The sequence below is a fragment of the Bos mutus genome, chromosome 4 (assembly GCF_027580195.1).
Source record: "Bos mutus isolate GX-2022 chromosome 4, NWIPB_WYAK_1.1, whole genome shotgun sequence".
Taxonomy (NCBI): domain Eukaryota; kingdom Metazoa; phylum Chordata; class Mammalia; order Artiodactyla; family Bovidae; genus Bos; species Bos mutus.
Genome location: NC_091620.1, coordinates 57,205,111 through 57,217,226, shown reverse-complemented (window position 1 = coordinate 57,217,226; position 12,116 = coordinate 57,205,111). Strand labels below are relative to the sequence as shown.

The 12,116-nt window shown below is 36.7% G+C and overlaps 1 protein-coding gene across 3 annotated transcripts in view; it reads left to right on the top strand.

Moving 5' to 3' along the window:
- Nucleotides 1–12,116, top strand: part of DPY19L2 (dpy-19 like 2) — a 95,232-nt gene that overhangs the window by 10,854 nt on the left and 72,262 nt on the right. For all 3 annotated transcript variants that reach the window (XM_070368798.1, XM_070368799.1, XM_005889110.2), the window contains exon 4: nucleotides 1,818–1,955. In XM_070368798.1, coding sequence (XP_070224899.1) covers nucleotides 1,818–1,955 — 138 coding nt within the window. The remainder of the gene's footprint in view (nucleotides 1–1,817; nucleotides 1,956–12,116) is intronic.

Below are 12,116 nucleotides of genomic sequence, written 5' to 3'. Positions count from 1 at the left end.
TGGACTGCAGCCTCCAAGGCTCCTCCATCCGTGGGATTTTCCAGGCAAGAGTACTGGAGTGGGTTGCCATTGCTTTCTCCTTTGTTTGCCTTTAATTGTGACTTAATTAAAGTTTTTAATTAAAGAATTAAAATTAGCAAAACTTACCATTTCAATTATTTCTAAGTATATAGTTCTGTGGCATTAAACACATTTACATTGTGCAACCATTAACCCTCATCCATCTCCAGAACTTTATTATCCCAAATAGACTGTACCTGTTAAGCACATAACTCCCCACTCCCACTGTTTTCTCACCTAGCTCCTTAGTGACTTCTATACATGTGCCTCGTCTAGGTATCTCAGGCATTGCTTTTTAAATCTCTCTCCGTATAGCCACTTAAAAGCTTCGAAGAGTTGGACATGTTAGCATTTGTATGGCATTTGAATTTTTAATATCTTATAGGTGTTATTTCCAAAGAGAGGATATAAAATATTACTTAATAAAGAGTTGGTGATGGACAGGGAGGCCTGGTGTGCTGCAGTTCATGGGGTCGCAAAGAGTCGGACACAACTGAGCGACTGAACTGAAAACTGTAGCTGTGTCGGCGTCTGGGCTTCAATGACAGATCACTAGATAAAGTTATCAGTTCTATGCTTTGTTGTATAATGATGAGTAAGTTGTCTGATTATCAGTCTCATCTGTTAATTAGAAATAATGCCAGCCTTACAGGATTTTATTGAAAATGAAGAAAGAGAAAATGAATGAAGCAAGTAGCACAGTACCAGACACAAAAATAATAACTTATTAATAAAAATGTGTATGTTTCCTCTTTCTGTTAGTACAGACATGCATATTAGATATCTTTTCGTTGTATTGCCTTGTTTCTCTCATAAGCAAAAAGGAAAGATCCTTATATGAACTTGCTCTATTGATACTAATTAAAATTATGAAGAAGTGCCCTTTCAGATATTAATTAAAACAAATCTTTAATTTTATTAGTCACTACTGTTGCTTAATCTGTAAAAAATAAAGTACCTTATAGTTGTATGAAGCCAGAATGAGTGTAGAGTTGAAGGTTCCTTTTAATGATTTTTGAGAGGAACATATATTATAAACTATGTTGCCCTTTAGTTTTTAGGAAAGAAAGCAGGAAATTGATGAGCAAGTAATATGAAGCAGCATACTTTTGTTAGTCTTTGAATTTTAAATAGCAATTTTACTAGCCTAATAAAAAAATCATTTCACATGCTGTAGTCATGCACTAGAATAGCCCCTCTTTCAGGACAACATTTCGGTCATGAACAGGAGCTCACAGTTAGCTTTCACTTTGTGCAGAGCCAGTCAATGGAACTGGAAGGCAAAGGAAAGCATGAAGTACCATCTGATGCCCTTGTGACCATCATTTATTATTTCTAAAGGGTTGGAGAAATATAAGTAGTTATGCAAAGTTGTACACATACAATGACACAAAGTCATACCTATGCCAGAATTATCAGATCTCAGCCTCTAGGTGTCTCACAATACGGGGGTAAAGTCAGGCTTGGTAGAATTAAAATGTATTGCTTACTTATTATAAGGTACGATTAGAAAAATTCTTAAAACGTTGAATACATCCCTTTAACTCTTTCGAACCTATGGAAAATATGAAAGAATAGTATAGTGATGACCTGAAAAGGTATGCTTTTGTTTGCATTCAAGAATGCAGTAGTAAGTAGAAATTAGGAAGTCTTATTATCAGTCTTTTTTTCCTTTTCAGAGTAAATTGTCTAAAAAGAGTTAGAAAAGTAAGTATTTTAAAATTTTACTTATGTTAACAATTTATACTTTTTAAAAGGGACTTTATTATTCCTACTTCAAGACCATTGTTGAAGCACCTTCATTTTTGCAAGGACTATGGATGATTATGAATGACAGGCTCACTGAATATCCTCTTGTAATTAATACAGTGAAACGCTTCCATCTTTATCCAGAGGTAAGCAATGTTCTGGGACAAATGTTTGTAGAGGGGTTTCTTTTTTTATCAGATAGAAGTTATAACCACATGATGATGTTATAGGAAGGAAGGGATCTATAAAGTTTATTGATTGCTGTATGTGTCCTTATAGTTGAGCACCACATCAAAAGTTCCTTTCCTAAATAAAAAAAATCCCAGAAATTATTCTCACATGAACTTAAAGAATAGAACCTTAGTATAGCAGTAATAGCCAGTGTAATAGACAAGCCAGATGGGAAGGAGCCACGGATTCACAGATGGAGATGGTTCATAGGTTATCACATTTGTGGGCATAGGATTGTTCATTATTCCTTTTGTTGTGATTTAGTTGCTCAGTCAGGTCCAACTCTTTTGAAACCCCATGGACTATAGCCTGCCAGGCTCCTCTGTCCATGAGATTTTCCAGGCCAGAATACCTAAATGGATTGGCATTTCTTTCTCCAGGGGATCTCCCTGACGCAGGGATCAAACCCATGTCTCCTGCATTGGCAGATGGATTCTTTACCATTGAGCCACCAGGGAAGCCCCATTATTCCTTTCAGAGATCAGATCAGATCAGTCGTTCAGTCGTGTCCAACTCTTTGTGACCCCATGAATTGCAGCATGCCAGGCCTCCCTGTCCATCACCAACTCCCGGAGTTCACTGAGACTCATGTCCATCGAGTCAGTGATGCCATCCAGCCATCTCATCCTCTGTCGTCCCCTTCTCCTCCTGCCCCCAATCCCTCCCAGCATTAGGGTCTTTTCCAATGAATCAACTCTTTGCATGAGGTGGCCAAAGTACTGGAGTTTCAGCTTTAGCATCATTCCTTCCAAAGAAATCCCAGGGCTGATCTTCAGAATGGACTGGTTGGATCTCCTTGCAGTCCAAGGGACTCTCAAGAGTCTTCTCCAACACCACAGTTCAAAAGCATCAATTCTTCAGTGCTCAGCCTTCTTCACAGTCCAACTCTCACATCCATACATGACCACAAGAAAAACCATAGCCTTGACTAGACGAACCTTTGTTGGCAAAGTAATGTCTCTGCTTTTGAATATGCTATCTAGGTTGGTCATAACTTTCCTTCCAAGGAGTAAGTGTCTTTTAATTTCATGGCTGCAGTCACCATCTGTGATTATACAGTGGAAGTGAGAAATAGATTTAAGGGCCTAGATCTGATAGATAGAGTGCCTGATGAACTATGGAATGAGGTTCATTATTCCTTTACTATCCTTTTAATGTCTATGAAATCTATGAGGATGACCTCTCTTCCATTTCTGATATTAGTAATTTGTGTTCTTCCTCTTTTTTTCTTAGCCTGGCTGGAGGCTTATTGATTTTATTTATGCCCTGTTGTTACTTGCAGGCACATTGAGGATTGCCATGTCTCCTTTTAGAACTGACACCTTTATCATTAGGACTTCCCTGGTGGCTCAGACGGTAAAGCGTCTGTCTACGATGTGGGAGACCCAGGTTTGATCCCTGGGTTGGGAAGATCCCTTGGAGAAGGAAATGGCAATCCACTCCAGTACCATTGCCCGAAAATCCCATGGACAGAGGAGCCTGGTAGGCTGCAGTCCATGGGGTCGCAAAGAGTCGGACACGACTGAGTGACTTCACGTTCACGTTCACATTCACGTTCTTTATCATTATCTAATACCACTTTTTATCCCTGATAACTTTTCATGAAGTTTTGCTCTGTCTGAAATTAGTACAGCTACTCTGATTTTTCTTTTAATTAGTTTTTACATAGTATATCTTACTTTATTAATTTGCTCTTTTTAAAACATATTTATTTTATTTTTGGCTGCACTGGATCTTTGTTGCTGTACAGGCGCTTTCTCCAGTTGGGGCAGGTGGGGCTACTCTGGTTTGTGGTACATAGGCTTCTCATTGTGGCGGCTTCTCTTGTTGCAGAGGATGGGCTCTAGGGTACATGGGCTTTTGTAGTTGTGGCTCACAGGCCTAGTTGCTCTGTGGCACATGGAATCTTCCCCAACCAGGGATCAAACCTATGCTCCCTGCATTGGCAGGCAGATTCTTAACTACTGGACCACCAGGGAAATCCTCTTCATTTACTCTTAATCTATATGTGTCTTTATATTTAAAGTTAGTTTAGACAAAGTATGTTTGAGTCTTGATTTTCTGATTTACTCTGATAATCTCTGTCTCTTGATTGGTGCATTTAGACCACTGATGTTCTAAGTAATTATTGACATAGATTGATAGCAACTATATTTGTTGCTACAATATTTTATATTTGTTGCCCTTGTGTTTTGTTCCTATTTTGAGTCCACTCTTCTCATGCCTTTTGTGGTTCTAACTGAGCATTTTATATTATTTCATTTTCTCTTTCTTACTGTATTAGTTATAATAATTTTTTTTTAACTTTTTTTGGTGGTTGACCTAGAGATTGCAGTATACATTTAAAATGAATCCAAGATCACTTTTAGATAACACTAAACCACTTTCAGGGCAGTGTGTGTGTGTGTGAGGACCTTCTAATCACAAAGTAATTCTAATTCCTTCTTCCAACCCTGAATCATTGCTGTCATTTATGTTTATTATACATAAGTACATGCATAACAATGCATAAAGAATATACTGCTGCTATTATAATTTTGAACAAAGCTATTATACTTTAGATCAATTAAGAGTAAAAAGAAAAGTTTCTTTTTTAATTTTTATTTCTTTAAGTTTTATTATAATTAACTTTATTGTATTGATTTTGCCATATATCAAAATGAATCTGCCACAGGTATACATGTGTTCCCCATCCTGAACCCTCCTCCCTCCTCCCTCCCCATATCATCCCTCTGGGTCGTCCCAGTGCACCAGCCCCAAGCATCCAGTATTGTGCATCGAACCTGGACTGGCAACTCGTTTCATATATGATATTATACATATTTCAATGCCATTCTCCCAAATCATCCCACCCTCTTCCTCTCCCACAGAGTCCAAAAGACTGTTCTGTACATCTGTGTCTCTTTTGCTGTCTCGTATACAGGGTTATTGTTACCATCTTTCTAAATTCCATACATATATGCGTTAGTATACTGTATTGGTGTTTTCCCTTCTGGCTTACTTCACTCTGTATAATAGGCTCCAGTTTCATCCACCTCATTAGAACTGATTCAAATGTATTCTTTTTAATGGCTGAGTAATACTCCATTGTGTATATGTGCCACAGCTTTCTTATCCATTCATCTACTGATGGACATCTAGGTTGCTTCCATGTCCTGGCTATTATAAACAGTGCTGCGATGAACATTGGGGTACACGTGTCTCTTTCCCTTCTGGTTTCCTCAGTGTGTATGCCCAGAAGTGGGATTGCTGGGTCATAAGGCAGTTCTATTTCCAGTTTTTAAAGGAATCTCCACACTGTTCTTCATAGTGGCTGTACTAGTTTGCATTCCCACCAACAGTGTAAGAGGGTTTCCTTTTCTCCACACCCTTGTAGACTTTTGGATCGCAGCCATTCTGGCTGGCGTGAAATGGTACCTCATAGTGGTTTTGATTTGCATTTCTCTGATAATGAGTGATGTTGAGCTTCTTTTCATGTGTTTGTTAGCCATCTGTATGTCTTCTTTGGAGAAATGTCTATTTAGTTCTTTGGCCCATTTTTTGATTGGGTCATTTATTTTTCTGGAATTGAGCTGTAGGAGTTGCTTGTATATTTTTGAGATTAGTTGTTTGTCTGTTGCTTCATTTGCTATTATTTTCTCCCATTCTGAAGGCTGCCTTTTCACCTTGCTTATAGTTTCCTTTGTTGTGCAGAAGCTTTTAATTTTAATTAGGTCCCATTTGTTTATTTTTGCTTTTATTTCCAATATTCTGGAAGGTGGGTCATAGAGGATCCTGCTGTGGTGTATGTCAGAGAGTGTTTTGCCTATGTTCTCCTCTAGGAGTTTTATAGTTTCTGGTCTTACATTTAGATCTTTAATCCATTTTGAGTTTATTTTTGTGTATGGTGTTAGAAAGTGGTCTAGTTTCATTCTTTTACAAGTGGTTGTCCAGTTTTCCCAGCACCACTTGTTAAAGAGATTGTCTTTAATCCATTGTATATTCTTGCCTCCTTTGTCAAAGATAAGGTGTCCATATGTGCGTGGATTTATCTCTGGGCTTTCTATTTTGTTCCATTGATCTATATTTCTGTCTTTGTGCCAGTACCATACTGTCTTGATGACTGTGGCTTTGTAGTAGAGCCTGAAGTCAGGCAGGTTGATTCCTCCAGTTCCATTCTTCTCTCTCAAGATAGCTTTAGCTATTCGAGGTTTTTTGTATTTCCATACAAATTGTGAAATTATTTGTTCTAGCTCTGTGAAGAAAACCGTTTGTAGCTTGATAGGGATTGCATTGAATCTATAAATTGCTTTGGGTAGTATTCTCATTTTCACTATATTGATTCTTCCAATCCATGAACATGGTATATTTCTCCATCTATTAGTGTCCTCTTTGATTTCTTTCACCAGTGTTTTATAGTTTTCTATATATAGGTCTTTAGTTTCTTTAGGTAGATATATTCCTAAGTATTTTATTCTTTTCGTTGCAATGGTGAATGGAATTGTTTCCTTAATTTCTCTTTCTGTTTTCTCATTATTAGTGTATAGGAATGCAAGGGATTTCTGTGTGTTGATTTTATATCCTGCAACTTTACTATAATCATTGATTAGTTCTAGTAATTTTCTGGTGGAGTCTTTAGGGTTTTCTATGTAGAGGATCATGTCATCTGCAAATAGTGAGAGTTTTACTTCTTCTTTTCCAATTTGGATTCCTTTTATTTCTTTTTCTGCTCTGATTGCTGTGGCCAAAACTTCCAAAACTATGTTGAATAGTAATGGTGAAAGCGGGCACCCTTGTCTTGTTCCTGACTTTAGAGGAAATGCTTTCAATTTTTTTTTCAATGTTTGCTGTGGGTTTGTCATATATAGCTTTTATTATGTTGAGGTATGTTCCTTCTATTCCTGCTTTCTGGAGAGTTTTTTATCATAAATGGATGTTGAATTTTGTCAAAGGCTTTCTCTGCATCTATTGAGATAATCATATGGTTTTTATTTTTCAATTTGTTAATGTGGTGTATTACATTGATTGATTTGTGGATATTGAAGAATCCTTGCATCCCTGGGATAAAGCCCACTTGGTCATGGTGTATGATCTTTTTAATGTGTTGTTGGATTCTGATTGCTAGAATTTTGTTAAGGATTTTTGCATCTATGTTCATCAGTGATATTGGCCTGTAGTTTTCTTTTTTTGTGGGATCTTTGTCAGGTTTTGGTATTAGGGTGATGGTGGCCTCATAGAAAGGTTTTTTTTATCTTCACTTATTCTTTCTTTGATGCTCTTTCTGTGGGTCCAAGTTTTCTAATCCATATCTTTCTTATCTCTCAATGGCAACCCACTCCAGTGCTCTTGCCTGGAGAATCCCATGGACGGAGGAGCCTGGTGGGCTGCAGTCCATGGGGTCGCGAAGAGTCGGACATGACTGAGCGACTTCACTTTCACTTTTCACTTTCGTGCATTGGAGAAGGAAATGGCAACCCACTCCAGTGTTCTTGCCTGGAGAATCCCAGGGACAGTGGAGCCTGGTGGGCTGCTGTCTATGGGGTCGCACAGAGTTGGACACGACTGAAGCGACTTAGTAGTAGTAGTAGTAAAAAACATACAAAGTCTTTCAATTTTTGTTTGTTTGAGAAAGTATTTCTCCTTCACTTTTAAAGGATAATTTCACGTGAGGTTAAGTTGGTTTTTACCCTCTCAACTCTTTAAATATTTCATTTTGTTCTTAAATTGAATAGTTTCTGAGAAGTCAGAGGTACTTCTTAACCTTTATTCCTTCTTAAGTAAGGCATGTTTTTCTTTTGACTTCTGTAAGGATTTTTCTTTATCTTTAATTTTTTATAGTTTGAATGTTATATGCATATTCAATATGTATGATTTATGAATAGGTATAGTTTTTTGGCGTTTATCATGATTGGTGTTCTCTAAGCTTTCTGTACCTGTAGTTTGATGTGAGGAAATTCCCAGTCATTGTTTCTATTCATAGTATTTCTTCTGTTTCTTTATCTTTTCTCCTATGGCATTCCCATTACATGTATGGTGTACCTTCTGTGGTTGCCCCACAGTTCTTGGATATTCTGTTCTCTTATTTTTGTCTTTTATATTTTTGATTTTCAGTTTTGGAGGTTTCTTATTGAAATATACTGAAGCTCAGAGATTCTTTCCTCAAGCCAAGTCCAGCCTACCAATAAGCACATCAAAGGCATTCTTGATTTCCATTGTAGTGTATTCTATTATAGTGTATAGAAAACTTCTCTGCTAATATTGCCAATCGGTTCTTGCATGCTCCTTTCTTTATCTGTTAGAGCCTTTAGCACATTAATTATTGTTGTTCTGAATTACCAGTCTTACAATTTCAACATGCCTGCCATATCTAAGTCTAGTTCTGATGTTTGCTCTGCTTCTTCAAACTGTGTTTTGGCTTTTAGTATGCCTTATGATGTAATAGCTAGCTTGAGGTACTGGGTACAGAGCTGCCATAAATAGGCCTTTAATAGTGTAAGGGAAGCATTCTGTAATTAGGTCTCAATCTTTTGTGAACCTGTACCTCTAGACTGTGAACTTTGCAGTCTTCTTGGTTTTTTCTTTCCCATTTAGGTACAGCAGGATGACTAGAGTGGGCTGGAATTGGTATTTCCCTTCTCTCACATAGAAGGGTGGAGTTGGGTATTACTCTGCCACCCTGTAGTTTAGGCTCTGATAACACCCTAGCTGGTTAGGCCTACTGGTGGAATAGTCTCTTTCAAGGGCAGGCCTTGTTAAGAACAGAGTGCTCTGGTGTATTTCAAAATACACTCCTCTTTCCACTTCCCCCTCAGAAACAGATTTTTTTCTGATATCACTGTAAGAAACTAGTGATCTCCTAGAGATAAAATTCATAAATATGTGGGCATTATCCCTATTACTGGGTCTCCCTGGAGTTTCTGATTCTCAGAATTGTCTACACTGTGCCTCTAGCAATTCATCAATTATAATTTAGGTTTTCTGTCTCTCCATCTGGTTCCCATGGAGGTTTCTACCCCTGGGTTTTTGCTCCAGTAAGTTGTGATTCTCTGTATTTGCCTGTCAACCTTTACAGTCTGGGAGCAGCAGTTTGCCTAGTGACTTCATTTCTCTTTTGGATCTAAAAAGAGTTGACTTTTCAGCTTGTTTAATTTTTTTCTTATTAGAATGGAGTGGCAAATTAAAAGCTTCTTACATGCTGGACTTGGAAACCTTATACTTTTTAAAAAATTAGATTCAATATATTTTATTTCCCTTGAGGTTGCTTACTTGGTCTATGGACTTTTTTTTAGTGGGTTTAGTGGGTTTCTTCAGAGAAGGCAATGGCACCCCACTCCAGTACTCTTGCCTGGAAAATCCCATGGATGGAGGAGCCTGGTAGTCTGCAGTCCATGGGGTCACACAGAGTTGGACACGACTGAAGCGACTTAGCAGTGGCTTTCTTTTAGTTTTCAAGTGTTTGAAGATTTATCTTTGTTATTAATTTATAGCTTAAATTCATTGTGTTTAGAGAATTTAAAAACCTAGATTAAGTTTTTATTTACATACTCCATTTGACCTCTATTGAAGAGAATGGTACTATATATATGTGTATGTGTACATATGTATATATGTATTGTTTTTTGAGTGTTTGGTGGTTTTTATTGTCTAAAAGTTATCTATTTCTAGGCTGCCGTTTTCCTAGTCCTTTGGCTAGAAAGAGTAGGCCTTTTCTGAATGCTGTGTAAGCCCCCAGTGGTGTTTCTGGTTGCCAGACTCTGGCTCCAAATCTGAGAAAATAAGGCAAAAGGAAAGTCCAGGGAACTTACCACCATGTCATTCCCTGGGTCCTGAGATTCCTAGCTAGTGTGCCTTCTTTTTTCTACCTTTCTTCTAATGTTTGATTTATATGATTCACAGAAGTTATAGTTGTACTGGTAGGAATAGAGAAAAGTACATCTACTCCATTTCCCAAAGTGGACATTTACATTATTTAAATATTGCCTTTTTTTTTCTCATCTTCATTTAGTTTAAGTGATTTTCTAATTTTCCATGTGTTTTCTTCTTTGATCCACTGGATATTTAAATATTGTGTTATTGAATTTCAAAGAACTTAGGGGTTTCTCAGATTTATTTATTTCCTTGATTTCTATAAGTGCTTTTCAATGTAATTTGTGGTAGTAACAATTGTATAGACCTACATAAGATTTAAGATGAAAGAAGTGGTTTTCTGCAGCAGCTTTCTCCATATCCCATCTTACTTTTCAGAGGCACTTTGACCTTATTTCTTCTAATGATTATCTGGATAATTCTAGTTAAAATAGAAAAATCAAAGAGAAAAAAAAACTATTTGTTGAATCTTCAACTTGAGTTAATGTTGACTTACTCTGTGTAAATAAGATAAGGATTTAGCTTATCGGACTAGGCCAAGTTCTTCCAGTGTTTGATCATTATTATTTTTAGTTTTGAGTTATTTTTAGAGTTTTATATCATTAAATCTGTTTTTTGTTCCACTAATTTCCATCAGTATGGTCTCTAAAACATTAGCTAGTTTTTTCATTTTGCTTATCAAAAAATTTATTGAATAATTTGTACAATTTTCAGTTTCTTTGATGTTATGAAAAAACAATCATGATAATGTTGTTCATTCATTTTTGAAACTTGAAAGCATGTAAATGACAGCCAACAAGGACTCGTCCAGTCTTATTTTCATATCGCATAGATACAATATAGAGAACACTTAAATTTGCTTGCAGCCTTATGTGGTACTTCAGTGTTGAAGTAAATGTCCATACTTTGTGTTCACAGGGAGATTAATTTTTCATCTTAAAACATGAGTGTGAAAATGTGTTTTAAAAGGGAAAAGGCATTTAATGCTTACTCTATGCCAGCACTTACATATGTAAGCTCTAATCTCCCATCACTCTTGTAAGATGGTCATTAATGTCATTTTAGAGATGAGGTGGCTGAGGTTCAGAGGCTGAAGGATTATTTCACACCATAGAAACTGTAACTTTCAGAATCAGAATTTTTTGTTTATTTTGACTTCAAAGTCATGCTTTCTTCCTATATTGAATGACATCTCATAAAGGAGTATAATTCTAGATTTTTCACAAACATTTAATGTGGCAAATTTTTGTACATTTGTGAAAAATACACAAGAAGTTATAAATTTTAGCAGAATGTCAGTTTTACAAAATTAAGTGATATAGTAAATCTATATTATACATGAAAAGTTGTTTATGATATTTACTGATGTGTATTACATTAACTACTTGTATAATATTTATTGTACAGTGAATAACTGCATGTGTGCATGCTAAGTCGCTTCAGTCATGTCCGACCCTGTGTGACACTATGGACTGCAGCCTGTCAGGCTTCTCTGTCCATGGGATTCTCTCGGCAAGAATATTGGAGTGGGTTGCTGTGCCCTCTTCCAGGGGATCTTCCCAACCCAGGGATCGAACCTACATCTCTTACGTCTAACCTTCATGGGCAGGCAGGTTCTTTGTCACTAGTGCCACAAGGAAGCCCCAGTGACACTAGCTAATTGTCTTGTGCCTAGGGAGAAACTGGAAGGATGGTCACCAAAATAGTAAAAGTAGTCAGTTCTAGGTTATTTTTACTTTCCCTTTGAAGTCTTTATTTTTTAACTCGCCCCCACCCCCCCACACAGTGATCTGCATTATTTTTCTCAAATCTATAAAACTGTTTTTTTAAAACAATCTCCCAGGAATCAGCACTTTTTTGTAATTTTTTGTTGCTAATTTCCTTTGTCTTTAAAAATTTTAAGGCAGATTTCAGATTGGGAAGGATTGGTTAATTAAATCTGCTTAATCAAATGTTAATGCTTAATGGGCATAGGAGCTATTAGTCCACATGCAGTTGTTTTATAGACTATGAGTTGGTTTTTAGACTATGAAGAGAATAAGTTCAAGGGCCTAAGAGAAATGTTATAAAATACTCCTGTAAAGCTTTGTATGTTTGCTATTAATTATCTTCATATTTTAATTATATACTTAATGCTTGATTTTACAGCTACTATTCTGTTTCAGTTGTTTAAAGGACTATATTACAGAGATGTCAGTCACAACATAAATTGTGTAGCTGTGCATTACTCA